This window comes from Carassius gibelio, chromosome B16, assembly GCF_023724105.1.
Source record: "Carassius gibelio isolate Cgi1373 ecotype wild population from Czech Republic chromosome B16, carGib1.2-hapl.c, whole genome shotgun sequence".
Classification (NCBI taxonomy): Eukaryota; Metazoa; Chordata; class Actinopteri; order Cypriniformes; family Cyprinidae; genus Carassius; species Carassius gibelio.
The window spans coordinates 25123223-25145463 of NC_068411.1; the positions used below are offsets into that span (position 1 = coordinate 25123223).

The window sequence follows — 22241 nt, forward strand, 5'->3', positions numbered from 1 at the left end:
TGATGTAACACTACATTTCTCCAAATGTGTCCTGTTGAAGAAACAAACTAATCTATATCTTGGATGGCTTGAGCAAAATTTAATTTTTAGGTTAACTATTTCTTTAAAGTACTTCTAAAACCAGTAAAGTTGACCAACTAAGATCAGCGAACCATTTTCAGACTGGTTTATGTTATTTTTAAGTGAAAAGTGTAAGTGTTGTGGCTCTGTTTTTTAGCAGCCCCCAAAGCAACATTGACTTATCAAATGGTATGAGAGGAGCAGGGCTATCTATCTGGTTGACCAATGACAGACAAGACCGTTCTGAATCCTGTTTGAAATCATTATTTTGTCGTACTTTAAAAAAAAAAACTGAATATACCAGTTTGCTACATTTAACCCTCTGGAGTCGACTAACGTGGATACACATTTTGTGGCATAATCTGATAATGCTGAAAAGAACTTCAATTACACTTTCAGTTTTGATCGTACAGATAAGAGCAATATATCACTTGAATCTGTAAAGGGTTTACTTTTATTTGTATACACTCCTAATGTTACAATACACTCATTAGCATAAGTTTCTTTGGCCGACAACTGACTCTCTTAACCCATGTTCAAGTACAACGGATCTCTATGAAGCAATTGTGGACAGGCAGGCACATGGTGTCCAGCACTACTGTAAATCACTGTAACAAGGTGATGAGCACTCCATCATCTCTCCCCTGCCACAGCATCTCTCCTTCAAAGTTCAGCAGCCCTTGCTTACGTGCTCGCAGCAGAACTCCCACTAGTTTATTAGAGATATTGACGTATCTCTCAAACAGCGTCCCGAACTGCACAGACACCCTGCTGTCGTCCCCGCTCGCGCCGATCTCTCTAATGACCTGGCAGAGCTCTGTGACCTCTCTGCTGATGTGAGAGTTGGCGTCTTTTCCTCTCTGCTCTGTTTTAGAGCCCTCTAAGGGCCTGCCGTAGCCCTCCTGTCCACGCTGGATCTGCAGGGGAGTCACCTTGCCATTGCTGAAGGGATTGTGTTTCTGATACTCGCAGTGGTCGTTGGACCATTTCTGCCAGTTCTCTGTCAGACCTTTGACGGATACGGTGCAGGTCTCCGCCCTGTCGTCTTTAGGCTGCCCAGGTGCTTCGTCTGTCTCCATGGTGACCTTTGTCTCACAGGACGTCTCTAGTTTTCAGCATGTTTCACTGTTGGCACAACACAGCCTGCTAGTGAGAATATTGCATGTCGTACAGCCTTTAAATAACTTAAAGCCTCATGAAGTCTACAAGTAAGACTGACCCAGTGTAATCCATTCTAGCCCGGGGCACAAGCTAAACTACATCATATAGATAGTTTATAGGAAAATAATTTCCAGGTTATCATTAACTAAAACTATAAAACTCTCTTTGTCAACTGAAATAAAACTTTAATAAAATAAAATATAAACATAAGATGAAACTAAATGAAAGTTAGAAATGTTGCCATCGTCAGTTAAATGAAATAAGTTGAAGCACTACAATTACCAACTGGAAATAAAAACTAAAACTGAAGTATAAATAAATGAATACTAAACTGTAAAAATTACATATAAATAATACTAATAAAACACTGTTACAGGATTATAAAAATGGACAAAATAAATATTTGTTGTTGTGTATTTAAGGTTTCACACTGATTATGGTCAAATTTTGGAAATAATCCTTAATAATAAAAAAAATATATGATCAGGAGAAATGTAGCTAATAATTTCAATTCACATTTTTTTATAGGTGACATATACAAATACTGATTATTATATTCAACTACATGTATTAATAATAAGAACTCTTTCTTGAAATATTCAAAATTCATACTGATATTGAAATATTTACAATTATTTTGAATTATATTTACTATATTATTAAAATTGCATGTAATGCAGCTTCTTTTAATTGTATTATTCTAATAATTCATCTTCGAATTTAAAGTACAGTTCTATATTAATCAACCTCAGTCCCAGTTATTCTCAATAATAATTCAGTCTCAGAATACAGAACGATTGGGTTGCAAAGCCTGCTTGAAATGGCACTACATGTACAGTATATACAATACACATACACAACTATCCTGTATATGAAACTACAGAACACTGTAGCTTATAATCTTATCAGTGACAGTCTATGACAGCTTTGTTTAACTATGTAATCAACTTTATAAAGATTTACTTAACATTGAAATATATGCATCACACGTTAGGTGTATTATAATAAAACCTTACCGCCTTTGTTTGGCTTCTTGAGGACGGTTGTCATGTTGTAACACCGATGGAAGTGGACATTACAAGTTGAGCAGTAGCTACTTTTCTGAGCTCTTGTGAAAGTGATTGACGTGTAAACCAACCAATCAGAGCACGAGAATCATGTCGCTGTACGAAATGATGAACCAATGATTAGAAAGATTTTGGCCTCTTAAGAACTTAATGAGCATGTAGATAAGATTAAAATATATCATCAGATGACACGAAATCTTTTCCATTTTCAAAAAGGACTATATATATCAAATAATAAGAAATTATGCTTTCACGAACACACAATTGTTCCGACTCAAAGGCAATGTACTTCATTGGTATGATTTACTGTGGTTAAAACTGGCACTGGAAAGTACTAATGTATAATCCTTTTACAAGACTTTCGCTTAGGCGATTTATGTAACGTACGGGGAGGAACTGTTGTCACGAGCACAATTCACTCATCGGATGATGTTGAATGTAACACATAAACATGGCTGCCTACTGTGGTCGAGCGTGCAGGCAATATTTACTTCATCTTGCACACGATAACGTCGATTTTAGATTACCGGTACAAACTGTAAACCATCTGTTTATTCAGACCTTCGTGTCAAAATGCTAGAATTAATCTGTCAGAGTGTACTTTCGATTAAAGAACTCATTACTCACAGTTCAATTCAGTATTTTAGAGTTCATTATTTTAATTTAATTCTAAGACCTAACTGAGTTTGGTAGATATTAATATATCACTCTCTGAATTATCGTTTACAGGAAATAAAAGCATTACTGTCTCTAAGGAACCGTCCATTTGATACATCAGAAACATTCAGCGAAAAGGTAATCCTAAATAGTTTTTCACTTGACATAAGTTATTGTTATGTTATTTATTTTCTAACTCTTTTCTCATTAGTCGCCCTTTTGGCAACTGAATGGCTTATCGGAAGATGATATACGGAGTGTCATGTCCAGAACGGTTTGTGGAAAGTAGGTTGTAGTATTTTATTCATTGTAAAATGCTCAAGTTTACAAACTATTATAAGTCTTACTGAATTACTCTAATCAATACTCAGCATGTGTTTGAATATAGTCAATGATTGGCTAAAGAGCAGTGTGGGTGAAACCATGGATGCCATCTTACAATAAGGTTTCAGTTGTTTATATTAGTTAATTAGTAAGCAGGAGCCAACAATTTCTACATCATTTATTTATCTTAATGCTAATTTCAGCATATACAATTTCAAAACCAAAAGTAGTTAACATTAGATGATGCCCTGTGAACTGAAATGAACAAACAGTGAACAAATGTAACTTTTTTTTTTTTTTACAAAGATTAATAAATGCTGTTAAAATATCTAGGCCTATTGCTCATTGTTAGTTTGATTATTGACATTAACAAACGAAAGATATTATTGTAATACATTGAAGCGTTAGTTCGCCCAAAAATGAAAAATAGACCATAAAATTACTTACCCTCAAGGCATTATTTTGTTGGACTAATCCAGTCGGAGTAATTAAAAAATTGTCTTTGATCTTTCAAATTCTTATTTTCATTTTTGGGTAAAGTAACCCTTTAATTGAAAAATGTATAAATAAATAAAACAGTAATAATTATTGAATTGTTGCATTTCTGTAAAGTTTCATATTGATTTCAAGGTCTTCTTTTGAACTTTGGGGTCATGGAACAACAACGGATGAGCTTAGGAAGTCATTGTTGGAGTATCCAGCCGAAAACATGGTTTGTTCATGTTATCTTAATAAATACAATGTGGTTTACAGAAAATATCTCTGAATCTGCTGTATTACTTCTTCACAGGCTCCATATCTACAACAACATTCAACTTATAAGATCAATGTCTACACTTTCAACAAAACATTAGTTTTTAAGGACAGAATCAAAAAGATTGATGTAAGTATTTTGCTGTATTTTACATGTTTATACATTTTGAAAACCGGATTCTGTAGAATACAATCCATAATTGTTGTTAATTTAGCAACCGCTTTAATTGCAAGTTTGAATGTCTGTTGTTATATATGGTGAAAATATAAAAAGTGTGCTTTTGCCACAGGCTCTAGACTTCTTGCCATTTAAAGGGACTGTCAATCTGAAGGATCCAGAACATATTTTCTGTTTGCTGGAGGATTATGGCTCTGATCCTAATGACATCCCTGAAGATCCTTTCCATATATACTTTGGGAGATGGGTGAGCAGCTCTTTCCATATATATATATATATAACAGTTCAGAACAATTCTGAACTGTAGTCTTTGCAGATGAACAAGTCTTCACATTTGACTATTGAATGAATTTGTAAAATGCTTGATTTGTGGCATAGAAAGTAAAACTGAATGATGTTTTTTAAATATAAGATTACCTACTGTATCAAATCTTAAATATGAAACCGTTTTCTCTTCAGATTGCAGATGGTCAGAGAGAATTAATTCGCTCTTACAGTGTGAAGAAGAGACATTTCATTGGGAACACTAGTATGGACGCTGGCCTCTCCTTCATCATGGCCAATCATGCCAAAGTAAAGGCTGATGATTTGGTTTATGATCCTTTTGTTGGAACAGGTGAAGAAATGTCAGAGTGCATAGAAGGCTTTTAAATACAACCATTCATATTGACATCTAGACATACATTTAAACTCTAATATCTGATTGGATAAGCCGCATTTGAAGCTGTTGTAAAATAGCCATCATAAACACTGTTGTTCAGAGGTTCAGGGTCGAAAATATTTGTAAATGTTTTTGAAAGAAAGTATCTTCTGCTCACCAAAGCTGCATTTATTTGATCAAAAATACAGTATTATTGTAAATATTATAAAAAATTTAAATATTTTTAAGTATAATGTATGGCAGCTAAATTTTAAGCAGCCATTACTTCAGTCTTCCGAAATAATTTTAATATGCTGATTTGGTGCTCAAGAAATATTTATTATTAATGCTGAAAAAGTTTTTTGTGGAATAATTTTTTGTAATGCATTTTTTGTTATGCATCATTTACGAAAAGTTTCAAAGAACAGTATTTATTTGAAATAGTAATTTATGGCAATAATGCATTTTATTAATGTACTTATATTTGTGTTCATTTAATAATTTTTGGAATTCGGTTCTTCGACAACTAGTATTAAAAAATCAGTTTTAAAGGTGCTGTAGGGAACTTTTGTAAAAAAAATATTTTTTACATATTTATTAAACCTGTCATTATGTCCTGACAGTAGAATATGAGACAGATAATCTGTGAAAAAAATCAAGCTCCTCTGGCTCCTCCCAGTTGTCCTATTGCCATTTGCAGAAACTCCATCGCTCCCGGTAAAAAATAACCAATCAGAGCTGCGGTCCATAACTTTGTTTGTGTTCAAAATGTAGAAAAATGAACATAATAAGCGAGTACACCATGAATCCATTTTCCAAACCGTGTTTTTAGCTTGTCCTGAATCACTAGGGTACACCTATAATAAGTGTTTATATTCGGACTATTTTAGATTGCTTCGGGGGTACCGCGCCGGAGTAACCCAGTACCTTTGTGATTCTTCATAGACATAAACAGAGAGAAGTAGTTCCGGCTACAAATTTTCTTCCGCAAGACGCAAGCAGTTCTGTTTATTAACCGCTAGACGTCAAAAGTTCCCTACCGCAGCTTTAATATAAAAAGTCAGTGTAGAAGTTTCTCGTGCAACACGCCTATGATGTCAGTTATCGTTATTCTGCAAATTAATTCATTTAATCTTGCGAAATGGGTTTGTTTGCCATGTTGTTAATCAGAACAGCATAGACGCTTCATTTTGGGCCAAACTCAAGCAGGTGTTTGTGTTTGTTTCTCATTCTGAGTGAAATCTCATCTGACAGCTTGTCTGGGTGATTGGAGATATGGGCCATCATCTTCTGTCTCTTATTTTTGTCTAACACGAACCAGGAGCAGATCTCTATATTATTTTTTTTTTAATGTGTGATGGCTCACAGAAATTCTCACTTTTCAGTCTCAGCTGGCCCACTTTTCCTCTTTCTTTTGACTTTGAAAAGACACTTTCGAGTGTCATCAGTCAAATGAAGGATTGCTGGCTTTTTTTTAAACAGCATGGGGCTGCATTTCTCTCTCAGTCTCTTTCCCAAAGCGTGGCTTATTGTGAGTTTGTAGCGTGCCATGATCTTGCCAGGGCTTTATCATACGTATGTTGTCACCACATGTGCTGAGATCTGCAGGCCAGATGTGCTTATTTAGTTGAACACCCTCTGGTTGCCTGGAAATCCTTATAGGCCATACTTTTAAAGTGTCAAGCACATATAAAGATCTAATGTACAGTTAGATACATTGCAGAGATTACTTGTATTATTATCTTCAATTCTGTAATGATAATTTTCTTAGTCGTTTTGTTTTTCAGGTAGTCTTCTGGTAGCGTGTTCACACTTTGGGGCTTATGTATGTGGAACAGACATCGATTATAACACTATTCATGGAATAGGTATGCCTTTTTTCAACGCTTTTAAACATTTTCTCCAGTTTTCCACACAGTGCACACATGTGAGCATTAAAAACTGTTGCAGGAAAAGCCAGCAGGAAGAATCAGAAATGGAGAGGACCGGATGAGAACATCCGAGCAAACCTGCGGCAGTATGGGACTGAGCGTCTGTATGTGGACGTCATGGTGTCTGATGCTTCCAAGCCTCTATGGAGAAAAACTGCACAGTTTGATGCCATTGTTACAGACCGTACGTTCCTAGAAACTTAATGTCTTCAAAGGTGAAGGGTGTACAATTTATTTCTATGTTAAAATACTATAGCACACCTGATTGGACCAGCCGAAAACAAGCTGGATCTGGATTCTGGATTTTCAGTTGCATAGGAATACTGTTTGTAAACCTCATTGAATTATTTTAGTGGCTCATAAATTACACACTTCACCTTTAAAGCCACATGATTTTTTATTTTTTACTATTAAGTGTTTTACTTCAAGTGTTTTTCTTTTCCCTTTGTGTAGCTCCATATGGTATTCGTGAGTCCACAAGGAGAACGGGATCTCATAAAGATATCATCAAACCTCCTGAGGACATGTAAGCCTATCACTTTTATCCACCTGCATTTTTAATGGATCCACTTGAAATACTCTTTAGTTATGAGTCAGTCATCCAGTAATCCTTTGCCTCACTTCTAACACCACAAATGGTACAAGGCTATACTGTTACACTAGCATTCAAAGGTTTTTTAAAATCAAGTCTCTCCTGCATATATATAAATTTATTTCTGTTTATTCCTGTGATGGTAACGCTGAATTTTCTGCTGCCATTACTTCATTCTTCAGTGTCTCATGATCATTCAGAAATCATTCTGATTTGGTGCTCAAGAAATTTTCGTAACACTTTAGTATAGAGACCAATTCTCACTATTAACTAGTTGCTTATTAGCGTGCCTGTTATTACATATTGGCTGTTTATTAATGCTTAAGCACATATTCTGCATGACCATGTTCTATATTCCTAACCCTACCCAATATTTAAACTGAACAACTACCTCACTAACTATCAATAAGCAGCAATTTAGGGGTTTGAGGGAAAAGTCATAGTTTATGGTCTGTTAATGGTGAGAATTGGACCTTAAAATAAAGTTTGACCCAGATATTATTTTTATTATCAGTACTGAAAATATCTTTATATATTTATATCCTAGTTATTTATGTTTATTCAGGCCTGAGAAAATAATAATATTAAATAATAATGTCTTGAAGACAGTATCAGAGGTTGATGTTCACTTGATCCAGTTCTTGTGCTTAATGAAACAATTTAACCAAAAAATTTAAAGTGTCATAATTTACTCACACTCATGTTTTTTCAAAACACTTATAGCTTTGTTTTCCCAATGGATCACAAAAGGTAATGTTGTGTATGTTGTATTAGTCACCCTTTACTTTGCAATGCTTCAAAAGCAAAATTTTAAATTGATTTAATCATATGACTTTGGTCAGTGTGTGATTGGCAAATGAGACACATTCAAAAATGTTCCCAATTTCTTCACTTATGTTTCTCCATTGGAACAACTTGAGGGCAGGTAAATGAGGATCGATTTATTTGGTGAACTACCACTTTTGATATTCTGAGTTGATTATATTTTCTTGTGTTTCATATCTCAATGCAGCTCTGGAGAAAGTCACGTCCCCGTTTCAATGGCATATCACCTGAGTGATATCTTTGCCGACCTCTTGAATTTTGCAGCCCGCCATTTGGTTTTAGGTGGGCGTCTCGTCTACTGGCTTCCAATCTACAGACCAGAGTAAGTACATCTTATCGGACAGCTTGATAACATTCGCTAACTTTATCAGATGCAGCAGATTCCTCAAGCATATGTGTACTGAATCAGTCACTAGGGGGCAGTCTTGTACCTTCCCATGCTTGTGGATAGGAACCCAGAGCACATCAGTAGCTCAAGCCCCCTGTTAAGGTGGTGGATGTTAAACCTGCTCAGGCTTGTTGACCTGCGGTCAGCCCAGAAGAGGAGCAGGTGTGAAGCCATGGGGTATTCCCCACTGACCACAAACAGCAGTGTCCACAGATCATGCTCTCCACTGATTACAGGGCCCTGGAAGAGCTGTTATTTAAAGTAGGGGCCCACCGCTTGATCTACACCTTTACCTCATCTCCTTCTCCCTTATAGACAGATTTTCCATCATACAGTTACGGGATTCTCTCCCACAAGATTGCTGATGCCAACAATAATGAATTTAGCTTGCGTTGTCTTGATTTAATGCATGAATGAAGTGCATTCTAACTTGGGACTGTGCACATACAGTCACATATCACAGTTATTTTTCTAATTATTTTAATTTTTGTGTTCATTCATATAATATCCTACAGATTAATTAATGTTGTACAATATCCAGCTCTAATTCAAAGTGTGTCTTGCACAATATTAACAAAATACTAGAATGATAATGGAATTGAAAGACCTGTATTGTACAATAGCTATTTAAAAATGCAAGAGATTTATTATAAATTAGTATAATATTATTCATTTTAATATTTTAAAATAGTACTGTATTATTTCTTTTAGTTCCAATAAATGCAGTCTTGGTAAGGATGAGAGACTTCTTGCAAAAAACATAGAAAAACTTCCTGACCCCAAACTTTGAATGGTACTGTGTATCACACTGCACACAACTGAACTCCAGTATATCCGGTCGACGGGTCAGAAGTGTATCTAGTGAATGTGTTGGGGTCTGCAGACAGGAAGAATTTCATATGATGCAATTTCAAGTTTTCCTTTCTCTTTGGAGTGTTACAAGCTGTTTGTGAGTAGATAAGATTCCTAAAGTTGCAAAGACTAAAGTCTCAAACCCAAAGAGATATTCTTTATAAAAATATGACTCGTACACGCCCTCCTTAAACGCCTCGTGTGGGAAGATTTGAATAGCGCCCAAATGGTCACTCAAAGAAAGAAGGTGTAACTTTGATTCTCGCTTTAGTGTTGTTCCCAACCCCGCCATGTTGTAGATACGTTGTGTTTTGTTGTGAAAGTGAAAATTACTTTTTTTGGTTTTCTAAAAGAGGACACAACTAGAATTCAATGTTTACCATATTTTTCGGACTATAGTCGCATCAGTCCAAAACTACATCATGACGAGGAAAAACACATATATAAGTCGCACTGGACTATAAGTCGCATTTATCTAGAACCATGAACCAAGAGAAAACATTACCGTCTAGAGCCGCGAGAGGGCGCTCTATATCTTCAGTGTAGACTACAGGAGCACTGAGCAGCATAGAGCGCCCTCTGGCAGCTGTAGACGGTAATGTTTTCTTTAGGTTCATTTCTCTGGGTTCATGTAAAATTAGTTTTGATAAATAAGTCACACCTGACTATAAGTCGCAGGACCAGTCAAACTATAAAAAAAAGTGTGACTTATAGTCTGGAAAATACGGTAAGTTGTATTTACAACAATGTTCCGGAACAGTTCAACCCAAATATTCAGATGTGTGCAGTGCATTTTACGATGCACTGTTTCCTGAACCCGGGAGACTTGTTTCTATAAAGTGTGGCAGTTCCAACTTTTTCAAGGACAGTCTGGTGCTTTTGACTCACAGCCTGTAAGTACGTTTTCATATTTAAAGAATTTGCCACTGACGTTTTAAGCACGAGTTTTGAGCAGTATAGAGTAGCGATTGTTGCTTGTCATTTCTCCGATCACGATTGCAGACATGGTTTTATGTTAACGCAGCGCGATACACAACACGTAAAAAGACTGTATGAATCATTATAATCCGTAATTATGTCCCCACTGGCCTTGTTTGTAATGGGTTTTATTGGTTTTGTTTCATCGCGCCAGGACACACTTCACAGTATGGTGAGGGGCGTAACATTTCCGTCACACACCAATCAGAGCACACCTTGCTTTTCAGAACGATGAGCTTTGTAAAAATCTACTCGTTTCAGAAAGGCTGGGCATAGAGGAGCAACAATAATGTACAGTATATGGAAAATAGTGTGTTTTTTAAACCTTAAACTGCATAAACACATTTCATTACACCAAATATTGTTATAGGACACCACAGATGTCATATGACCACTTTAACTAAGAAACCAGTCTAGCTGTCAGTGACATCACCACAAGGAGGCGCTGGCGTCAGGAGCTTTATGACCGCATCTTCAGAGCCTGTTAGTATAGCAACACTTGTGTTTATAAACTTTGTTGTCAAAGTAGCATATGACAGCTGCTGGAATCTGGGGCTTCGACGTTGATTACCCTTGTAACAGTTAGAAGTGGAAACAGACCTCAGTATCCAATTCATCCACTTTGTCTTGAGGAGAAAGTTCACAGTCGGACCCCAGTCCAAATTAAACACTTCTTCCATAGCAAACATCAAAATTTCTGGTGACGCAACGGGCCAGTTGTTGAAAACAAAACCAAATGAGGTATGACAGATACCTCATATTTCAATAATGTCCACGGTGATCTAGACGTCAACATGACGCTGAAAGACGCTGAGTCTTTTGATTCAGTTGACACATCTTTGACCTTTATGTTAATTGTTTTGTTACCACTGCGTATTGTTGCAAATAGAAGAATAATCTCTCTTACGGGACACAGACGTCAAGAAGTGAAGGCAGAGATGAGTGTTAGCCACATGGGATGTTAGTCAGTCATTAGTACCCCATAATGCACTAGTCTGTTCTGACTCATTGCCCTATATTCAGAAATGTGATTCTGTCATGTGATTTCCGTGGATGGGATTCTCCAGAGGGCCCTTTTCTGGAAAGCTGACATTTGTTAGACATTTCTCCAAGGTGACAGGAGTAGCTCCGTGTAAACAGTGCGATGGAGAATATGTATGCTTCGTATGCCTTCGTGGGCACATAATTTATGATTTGTTTAAAATGCATCTAACTGTGTGCGCGCAATGGTTTGTGGATCACTGGCTTTGTGTGGATGAGGTTCAGCTAGAGCTAGCAGCCCTGAAACCCATTTATTTCATTGATTTCAGGCGCTAGCCATATTTACGTAATCGTCTTAAAAATGAAGGGAGTCGATGCGTGCGAACACGTCTGTCAGCGTGTGAATGTTAACAGCCCACCAGCTCAACTCCCTGCTGAGTTAATGTCCCTACTAAATGTCTTCACTGCCTCTGGGAACATCGAATAGTTCGCATGTTTTTAGTGGTTCTGGTTAGATGGGCTCTTATGGTTGTGGCAGGGCTTCAAATTGCGATTTTTAAAATGGTCACAAATGCGAAACATGGGTGAAATGTGTTTTCAGAAGTTATTTTGTTAAATCGGTCTTTAGAGCATAATGTATGAACAAGTCAGTGCAACAACAAACGCGGGGAAAGCTGTGTAGTCCAATTCGAAGACAATGACTTTTAGCCGATTATTTTTTTTAATGCGTCAGCCAGAAGAATCAGGACACTTGCTGTGTCCCAATCTGCATAAAATCCATTCTAAATAGTATTTGAAATTAGAATGAGCTTGCCCTAAATCTTAGTATGTTGAAATGAGTCTCCTGAAGGTGCCCAGATTGTGTACTGATTCTAGGTGGTAGTTCGAAGTGCAGATCCGTGCACACTTAAATGGCTAAGATGGCCCACAAACCATTGCGCTTTGAAGGAGGATTTGGTTCTGAACTATAAACACAAATAAAAGGAGTAGGGAAAAATTGGGTCGCAGCGACTGCTTTGAATTTGCTTGTGAGTTAGCAGTTTGGATCAGACTTACTTGTTATTATTGAATCGCACATACTGATTATGTAATCACCACAGACCAATGGCAAATCAAATGTGTTTTGAACTCCTGAAACAAACTTTGTTTTGGCCTGATTTTGTTTTACATCAAAGATGTTCTTAGATTTTTGCATAAAATATATTAGGGCATTTAGTCAGTGAATCATAACTGACTCCTTTGCTGAACTGGTTTTTTTTCTTTTTATCATAAATCCACACACTATCCGCACTTAAAAATCTAACAAAATATAAACTGGTCATCTGCTGTTTTTAAATTGGATTGTCAGAATTGTTTTTATATGCCTGATAAATGTCATTGACCGAAATGTTGTGAGGGAGTAATTTTTTATTTTGATACATTTGCAAATGCGGATAGTGTGCGGGATATATTCTTTTTAGTTTTGACCAATATTTTTTTTTTTTTAAGGTAACAATTGATAACCTACAAGTGTGTGAGGGTAATTGTTGATTGATTTTTATCAAATGTGAATTGAACCAGGAATTATTGTGAATCATCATTGTAATGCATACTTTAGGTCCGAGACACTCAGATAACTTACATTCACATTTTTTAATTTATTTTATTAATTGAAAGTGTTAACTTCTCTCAAAATTTTACTTTTTTTTTTTTTTTGGTCATTAACCCAGCAAATGTGGTCACAACTTCTACATATTGAAAGCAAAGATATAGTAATCGCTACAGCAAGACGTTGAATGTTGTTTTTATCGATCGACTACATTCATGCAGTGCTTCTGTGGTTGTTTTGGTGACCGTCTTGTTTCCTGGGGAATAATTGGCAGACAATCTACGAAAAATGCCAGTTTAATGTATCACCCCTCTTCCATTGCAGTGCATGTGACACACACAAGTAAGCAGTGGCACAATTTCAGCAACAACAGCTGATAGTTGTGACATCCCCTACCACTATCAAGGTGTTTCATTTGGTAAGCATGCAGCTGGCTGATCTGAATCTACTGTGGTCTGCAGGTACTGTGAGGAGATGGTGCCTCTTCACCCCTGTTTGACTCTCATCAGCAACTGCGAACAAACTCTGTCCAGCCACACGTCACGAAGACTCATCACCATGGAGAAGACCAAGGAGCCTGAGGTATGCGAGGCTTTTTTTGGGTGGAGGCCTCTAGGTCTAAAGATGAGCTTGATAAATGCGAACTGTCCTGAACATGTTTTATACTGCTACGTCTTTTATGGCGCCAATCTGAAAATAATCCTGCCATCTGGCTGTGATTGACTCTCTGTTTTTACGCCGCTTTAATGACTTAATCACACATTGTATGGAAAACAATCCATCTTTGGATTTGACAACCCCTTCACTTCAAAACCCCAAATTGTTCCCATAAAAGCTTTCCTGAAACCCACGCACGAATATTTACCCAGACTGGCATGTGTCTCCGCCGACTTCTGCTCCAAACCTGAAACGTATATGTTATCTGTAGATGTCATGTCCTTGTCTTCCTCCAGAACTTGTTTCAATCCCCAAAGATAAAAAAATAAATATTAAATATTCAAAATCTCTTCTGTGAAAAAAAAAAACTGGCTCATTTCCCAAAGCTCAAGTAGCTCTGATGTGATCTTGGCATTGGATCCGTCAATAAGACTGTAGAGATCTCTGCAAAACTTCTCTTCGTGTCCAGCGGTAGCTAAAAAACATCTGAATAGTGTCCGTTGCTCATTGTTTATGGATGTTTATCCTCATGTCCTTGATCGGCTCTGTTAGACTGTTCTACAATGCTTTTCACATGAATTATAATATTAGGTTTAGCGTTCTGTTGCTTTTGTTTGAGAACAGAAGGAACATGTCTTTATGGGATAAATATTTCCCAGTGTAGCTTATTTTTAGAACAGAACGCAGGACTTTTAGGAGCTTAGCAGATGTAGCATTAGTCCGTAGCTGTCAAACAACTCTGAGTCAAGATGAGGCCATGTGTCTGCCTTGTCTCATTCTCTTCTCTCTGTTTCCATCTCTCGCTCTGTTGTTTCTCTTTACATTTAGCATTTTGGCACATAGATTCTGTGTGTCCTCATGTCCCCTGCTTAAGTTCCTACACCAAAGATCTGGTTTTCTTCTTGGGTAAATCTTACAAAGAAATGTCTGAGTCACAAACCAAAACTACTGAATTATATTAAGCATTAAAAACAAGCCGTTTTGCACTGAATTTTTTCTGACAATTATTTTTATTTTTGTAAGGCACTGAAGTTAATGATGTACACTGTATATAGTATTTTTTTTACCGAATCAAAATTTCCCTACTGCAGTTTGATTGCGATTAATTGGAATGCACAGTGAAAAAAAAACATGATTTTTTAAATTTTTTAAAAACTGAGTTATCTGCTTTTGCAAAATCTCTCTCTCTCTCTCTCTCTCTCTCTCTCTCTCTCTCTCTCTCTCTCTCTCTCTCTCTCTCTGACTCTCAAAAGCTTGGGATCAGTAGGATTTTTATTGTTTTAAAGAAGTTTCTTCAGCAAGGCTGCATTTTTTTTAATATAAAAAATACAGAAAAAAACAGTAATATTGTGAAATATTATTTCAAATTTAAAAATAACGGTTTGCTGTCTTAATATACTTTAAAATATAATTTATTCCTGTGTTGCAAGGCTGAATTTTCAGTATTGTTACTCCAGTCTTCAATCATTCTAATATGCTAATTCATAATCAATGAGCTGCTTAATATTTTTTTTTTTGGAACCTGTGACACTTTTGTCAGGATTTTTTGATGAATAAAAAGTTAACAAGAACAGCATTTAGTTAAAATATAAATCTTTTGTAACAATAGAAGTCTTTACTCTCCCTTTGTATCAATTTAGTGCATCCTTGCTGAATAAAAGTATTCATTCATTTATTTTTAAAAGAAAAAGGGAAAAAATTTACAGACCCCAAACTTTCCAGTAGTGTAAATTGATACAAAAGATTTATTTTATTATTAATCCATGCTGACACATTTTCACAATAATTTCTTTAAAAAAGAATTTACCATAGATTTTTGGTACTATATGTATTTGCATTAGTATACAGTATAGGCTGCTGAGAATTGAGAACGTTGAGGATAAATGTGTGTGATTGTCATGAAAATAATGCAAAAGAAAGTTTTTAAAAAATTGTAATTTTATGCAAATGAAAAAAATAATAATAATAATTTGCGCTGTATATGTAAATACAGTTTTCATTAGATTCCCAGTGATTTCATCTTCATTTGTTCATCCTGTAGTTCTAATTGTCACTATAGGATCTGCTCTTGAGGCTTGTGTGGTCTGTGTTGCGTAGTTTGTGCTGTAAACTAGAGCCTGGCGCGTGTGACCTGAGCTGAGTCCTTGCTGACTGGCAGAAGGGAGTGTGTTGTAGAAGGTGCCGTTGATGGTTTGCAGGCCCAGAGCTGGAGTCATCACTTTCAGCTCACAGTCTTCCTGCCACCTCGTTAGCCTGTGGCGCAGTGTGTTTCCCTCCTGCCCTCCTCCAGCAGGTCCTGCTTAAGCTCCGAGCAGGAAAATCTGAGGAACTTAACACTCTGCTGTCTGTCATTAGGCACTTGACTGTGAGCCTGAGAAGGGAAGACATAAAAGTGTGCTGTGCTTTAGTGCGCCTTTGTTTTTTGTGCGGTTTTGTACGAACATTTGAATAAGTACATTTAAACTCATAAAAATGTAAAAGTACACTGTCCACTACTTGTTTTGCATTACATGTCATTTAAAAATTTCACTATCTTACAGAAGTTTGGTTAATGTTTGTGAAAGAAGTATTTTATGCTCACCAAAGCAGCGTTTATTTAATCAAAAATAGAATATTGTGGAAAATGATCCCAATTTAGAACAACCATATTTTAATTCATTTTAAAATCTAAACTATTGATTTGATAGCAAACCTGAATGTTTATTAGCCATTACTCCAGTCTTCAGTGCCACGATCCTGAAATCATTCTCATATGCTAAATTTGATACTCGGTTATCAGTTTTTGCTTTTTTCATGTTTTAATATTTTTGTGAAAACGGAAATGCATTTTTTTTCAGGATTCTTTGATTAACATAACATATTCAATGAACAGCATAAAAAAAAAAATTAAGTGACATTAAATATATTTTACATATACACTATATATATATATATATATATATATATATATATATATATATATGTAAAATATATTTAATGTCACTTATCAATTTAATGCATCTTTGCTATATAAAATCAGCATATAACAGTGATTTCTGAAGGATCATGTTACACTGAATACTGGAGTAATATCTACTGAAAATTACGTTTTGCCATCTCAGGGATAAATTTCAAAAATACTACTGTTTTTGCTGTCTTTGTGGACATTAAAGATTTCCTAAATATAAATTTTTCTAAACTGTTTACCAGTAATGCATATGACTTGGTTTCTTCCAGAAATTGTAAAATAAGAAAATATCCAGCTCCACTTGAATGTAGGCTATTGCCAATAAAAAAACAATCCCAACCAATTTGCCTTTGGAAGCTGACTGTTGTTCCTAACTTCTAAAGAAAAAAAATGCTAATAGAATTCATCTCTCCACCACTAAAGATTTGCTTGAATCCTGCAGTACGGATGTTCTTTATTTAAGCTGTTTATTATGCTTTCTTGCAGGATTCGGACAGACTGTCGCACCTTGCTGACCCTCGCTTCACCCCCTACCAGGGTCACAACTCTTTCAGAGAGAAATACTTCAGTGGTGTCACCAAAAAGAACGGAAAGGACGCCAAAGCCACCCCAAGAAATAAAGAATAAAACATAAATAGTTTACCTTTTTTCACATTTTCTTTTTTATAACATTATTGTATTTTAAAGTTTTTAGTTTTTTTTCAATAAAAACCCTTGTTTTATCAGTTGTCTCCTCTTCTTTTTATCTTGCTCCTCTCTAAAGCGCAGCCTACATGCGCGCTTGAATTTATTGCAGCATTACAAATATGTGTTGCAGATAAATTGGTGACAGGGATTAGCGTAATGCTTGTTCCTCTGAGTGCTTGTGAAGTCAAAAGATGTAGGGGTGTAATGTAATGTGCCTACTGGACATTTGCAGAGAAAGATGGAGCACTGGGCCTGCTATCTAAACTCCCTTAAGAGTTTAAACCAGGTCAGGTAGACATCTGACTAATGAATCTGTCTTAGACTTAAACTAACCTCAAAGAGAGCCGTCCAGTTCAACATTAAATGAAAATACGAAGAGATCTTAGAGGGATTCAGGCAGAGATTTAACATGTGATGTCATAAATTGGTAGATGCTTGTATTTCTATTAGGATGGACCTCATTTTTGCTTTATTAAATCCTGAGGCGGATGCCAAACATTCTATAATGATTATTTTGTTTTCTTGCACAATTCCAATTTCTGGGTTTTCTGACTCCTTTCCAATTCAGGCAATCTTTAGAGCAAGCAGAAATGAAATGGATCATTGTTCATCTCCCGCAAGCAGATAAGCTTCCATCCATTCCTCGGCTTTCCCCTGTAGAGGATTGATGAAGTGAAAAGCCACAGAACTGTTCACGCAGCCTTCAACTGTTCCAGGCCGAAACCCACATCCTATTACAAGATGAGCTCACATAAAGGGAAATAACTAGTCTTTTTTTATTTGGTTGTTTTGTAATCTTATACCCCTATTTTAAGCACTTTTTAATATCAAGGAGCCTTGAATTCTTTGTTTCATGAAAAAAAAGTCAGTCAGATGGTTTCTTCTTTTAGTAAGCAGTTCTTAGCTTACTAAAAAGAAGAAAAATCCCCCCTTAAGTATGGAAATGTGTTGAGACTACTGTTCAAAAGTTCGGGACCTGTAAAATCTTTTAATGTTTTTGAAAAAAGATTTCTGTTTTTAATAAATGCTGTTCTTTTTTAACTTTTTGTTCATCAAAGAATCCTGGAAAAAAAGTGTTTGCAGCACTGATAATAAATCAGGATATTGGAATCATTTCTGAAGGATCATGTGACACTGAAGACTGGAGTGATGATGCTGGAAATTCTAAAGTAAAACGTGCCATAAAATTGGAGGAGCATCACATATGTGAGTATTCCCATTTGTGTGTGTATATATATATATATATATATATATATGTTTTTTTTTTTTCTTAAATAGATACCACTATTTCTTAATTAAATGACTTAGAAACATTTCCCATATGCAGATTTTGTGTTTTTGTCTTAAACTATGACTGCTTTGATGTTATTTATCCTAGTATGAGTGTTTTCTGCCAGGGCTAGATGTTTTCAATTTAAGTGCTTAAAAAATATCTAAATTGACTCTAGTTCCCAACATTTCCCTTTTGTTTTCAAATGAGCTGAGGATTTTAAATGAGGTGCTCACAAACAGCCAATAAAACTAATAACCAACAAAAACAATAACCGCACACGCTCTCACGATGCAGCGCAGAGTCTTAAGAGAAGCTTTGGGACGGTTTTATTAGGTTCTTATGGCAGCAAAACAAATATGTTGCTCGTTCACCAACATGCACCAAAAAATGAAAAAGAGGAACCGAATAGCAAGCAACGATTCTTCATAGTTAGCTTTTAGCTTTTGTGTGTTCACATGTGCTTACATCGATTATCAACACTCTTTGGTTTTGTGTGGTATCTGAATCAACATATAGAACAGAAAATAAATGACATTGTTGTGCTTATTTTATGTAATTTGTGTTGTTTCATGGTCCTTGTAATGATCTATTCGAGTTAAAAGCTCCACCTCAGCTCCGTCACCCCTTTATCTTCTCCGGCCTACACAAACAAACCCTTCAGAGAAACAGATGAGCTGTCTAAGATTGCTGTGTTTCATTAATTTCTCTGGAACTCCGCTTTTTTGTGGCTCCCGAATGTTTACTCACAAACCGAGGTGTTAGGAGTTTGTTAGATTCTGTACATTTTCAGCTGGGTCTGGTTAAGCTGCGTTGTGATCGTCACCCTCGCGGACTAAATGAAAGATTTTTATGACTGGACCATTTGTATGTGACATAATGTTTGTTTAAGGCAACTTGACCTGCTGTTTGCAATCCATTTGACTATCGTAAACGACATTTCATAGTAACACAACATGTTCTACAAGAAGTTTTTAGGCAGGTTTTAAAGGAATAGGTCACATAAAAATAACTTGCCACAAGGCTATCCAATTTCTTTCTTTTCTTTTTTTTTTCTCTCAAGCACAACAGTTTTGGAGAAATTTAGCATTGCATCACTTGATCAACCATAGATGATCTGCAGTGAATGGGTGCCGTGAGAATGAGAGTCCAAAGAGCTGATGAAAACAATATCACAATAATCCACATGACTCCAGTCCATCAGTTAAATGCTGGATTTATTTCAAACTTGCAGCTTTTGTCACTTCACAAGACAATAATAGATGGAGTGAAGTTATGTGGATTACTTGTGGATTATTGTGATGTTTTTATCAGCTCTTTGGGTACTCCTCCTGACGGCACCCATTCACTGCAGAAGACCAATTGGTGAAAAAATGCTTCTAAATCTGCAGTCTTTGGGTTATCTGTTCTGTTAATTTTATCCTTCAGCAATTGATTGGTTATTTTATTAAATTTGTTATTATTTAAATTTAGAATTTTAATTTCAAGTTAATTTTAAAGTTCTTTTTTTTATATTATACAGTAAAGCATGGGCTCATGAATATTAATTAGGTTATGTTGTGATGTTATAAAAGGCTAATTCATATTTTGCAACCAGATGTTATAGTCACAAAATCTATCAGCAAGTGCTAACCATGCAAACCATGACCTATTGAGTGCAAAAGTGCAAAAGCTAAGAGGAGCCTCTACCAGTGATAGCAATGGTCAATGACTCTTAAACTTTTCATGCATTTCCATAAATACATGACAAAAAATAAATAAATCTTTACTACTTCAGTGTGGGCTGTTGTGTTTTGACCGCGAGGAAGGGTCTGCTCATTCCAGCAGCTTAAATGATTATCTCACTTCCTCCCACTGGACATTCCACTACTGTGCCGACCTTTTCTCACTTCAGTGGAGTGGCTGGGATGCAATAAACCCACTTTGATTATGACTTTCTTCATCTTGAGAAAACCCAGACGAGTCTAGAACGCACGCCATGCTTTGAAAAAGTGGAAATCGAGAGTCAGTGACCGCCCTGTCACCGAATCTCATCCTTCATCACGTCTGTTTCCTCGTGAGCTGGCGTGACCCTACAGCTTACATAAGCCTTGCATTCTAATTTGGTTGAAAACAAAAATCTGTTTTCAACCTGTCGGTCAAACCGCTTTTTATTAGTACTATAGAGTTTCAGAGGAATGCCACAAACTTCCCTTTCAGCCCATTCTGAGGCGAAGTTGACAAACATTGACAAACACAATGTGAAGAGAAATGTGTCGCTGACTTTTATTAATCGAGTAGAAAGTCCCTAAAACATCTGTGGGGCAATTAAGCGGAAAAAAATGGCTTAACGATAGGCCGACATAATTATCCTCATTGAAGGGAACCTCTAACGGGTTCATCCCGCCACATTTTAATGACTCGTGGGTGCCAAGTGGCAAATGTGGTTACTATGACACCATCCTCTGCTTGTTTCTCTTTCCATTCCAATGGGCATAAACGAGTCGGAACGGTTTCAACAGTAGAGGTTTCAAACTGGAAAATTTGGGTTATTTCTCTTAATACTGTTTTTATAGATTCATTATTATACTAAATTTTGAATCACAAAAAAATTCTACCAATAAAATAATTTAGGTTTTATATTTGATTAAATTCATATATACATAAATACATCTATAAATTCATATAAGCATTTTTTTATTAAGTGTGTGTGTGTGTGTGTGATTGTATATCTTGTATATTAATTTACAGTGAATTGTCTTATTAATCTTGATTTAAACATTTCTTTAAACTATACTAATTAAATAATGTTGTTGAAATTAAATCAAATAAATGAAATATAAATTATTTATATTGTATGCATAACTTACAATACAGCTTTTTTTTTTGACCAAAATTGACAGAAAATATATTTATAGTGTTAAAAAATGTTTTGTTAATTAAAAAAACCCCTTAAAATGCATCCCCATTTCAACATGAAAAAAAATATATTAAGCAGCAAAAATTTTTAAACATTTGTAATAAATACAACAATTATGCACTAATAATAATTCATAAACTGAGAACCAATGACTGCAAAAAAATCAGCTTTGCATCACATGAATGACTTATATTTTTAAAATATATTAAAATGGAAAACAGCCCTTTTTAACTGTAATAATATTTCACAATATTACTGTTTATCTGTATTTTTGACCAAATAAATGCAGCCTGCACTGAAAAAAAAAATGTTTCATTCACCCTATTCAAAAAATAAATAAATAAATAAAAATAGGGTAATGATTCACATCTATATTTTTTAACTTGAGCCAATAAAAAATAAATAACTTGCCTTTAGTGTTGTTGAGCATAAGGGACTTCTTTCACAAACATAAAAATCTCTACCCCTAAATGGTTAATTTATAGTCAGTACTTGATCAAAAAATCACCACATATATAATTTTTTACTGAAAAACAAAAAACAAAAAAACAAATTAAAATTAGTGTCCTGTCAGGATAACAATATATTTAAAGAATTCCATTTTTGTTTCTCCTCTGGGTCACTGGGTTTGAATTTCCGTGATATGCTTAAGTGCACACAGGGAGGATGTGATTGCAGCGTGAGGGTATGTAATTGGGGTGTTGAGCCGCCAACACCAGGCTCTCACGTCTGACTTGCACCGTGGAATGTACTGTACATGAGGGTCTACATTAACCGAGGCCAGGAAATACGCAAGAGACTGAATT

The 22241-nt window shown here is 35.7% G+C and overlaps 2 protein-coding genes across 2 annotated transcripts; one reads left to right on the top strand and one right to left on the bottom strand.

The window, feature by feature from the left end:
* Positions 1-187: 187 nt before the first annotated feature.
* Positions 188-2389, bottom strand: si:dkey-29b11.3 (actin-binding Rho-activating protein-like). The gene is made up of 2 exons (XM_052579106.1): positions 2238-2389; positions 188-1185 (listed from the first exon to the last, which is right to left on the bottom strand). The coding sequence occupies exon 2, from the start codon at positions 1137-1139 to the stop codon at positions 666-668; it is 474 nt and encodes a 157-aa protein (XP_052435066.1). The 5' UTR covers positions 1140-1185; positions 2238-2389; the 3' UTR covers positions 188-665.
* A 269-nt stretch (positions 2390-2658) lies between these two features.
* trmt11 (tRNA methyltransferase 11 homolog) lies at positions 2659-17304 on the top strand. The gene is made up of 13 exons (XM_052579104.1): positions 2659-2817; positions 3018-3083; positions 3157-3230; positions 3900-3981; positions 4060-4152; positions 4313-4447; positions 4660-4816; positions 6628-6708; positions 6791-6955; positions 7225-7297; positions 8376-8510; positions 13437-13557; positions 17066-17304. The coding sequence occupies exons 1-13, from the start codon at positions 2740-2742 to the stop codon at positions 17204-17206; spliced, it is 1401 nt and encodes a 466-aa protein (XP_052435064.1). The 5' UTR covers positions 2659-2739; the 3' UTR covers positions 17207-17304.
* The last annotated feature ends 4937 nt before the right edge of the window (positions 17305-22241 follow it).

What these genes read in the sequence shown, in the direction of transcription:
- si:dkey-29b11.3 (XM_052579106.1), bottom strand. Translation starts at nt 1,139, where the DNA reads ATGGAGACAGACGAAGCACCTGGGCAGCCTAAAGACGACAGGGCGGAG.
- trmt11 (XM_052579104.1), top strand. Translation starts at nt 2,740, where the DNA reads ATGGCTGCCTACTGTGGTCGAGCGTGCAGGCAATATTTACTTCATCTT. An exon ending in TCCAGAACGGTTTGTGGAAA is followed by an intron (nt 3,231 to 3,899) that starts GTAGGTTGTAGT and finishes ATTGATTTCAAG; the next exon opens with GTCTTCTTTTGAACTTTGGG. An exon ending in CTTCCAATCTACAGACCAGA is followed by an intron (nt 8,511 to 13,436) that starts GTAAGTACATCT and finishes TGTGGTCTGCAG; the next exon opens with GTACTGTGAGGAGATGGTGC.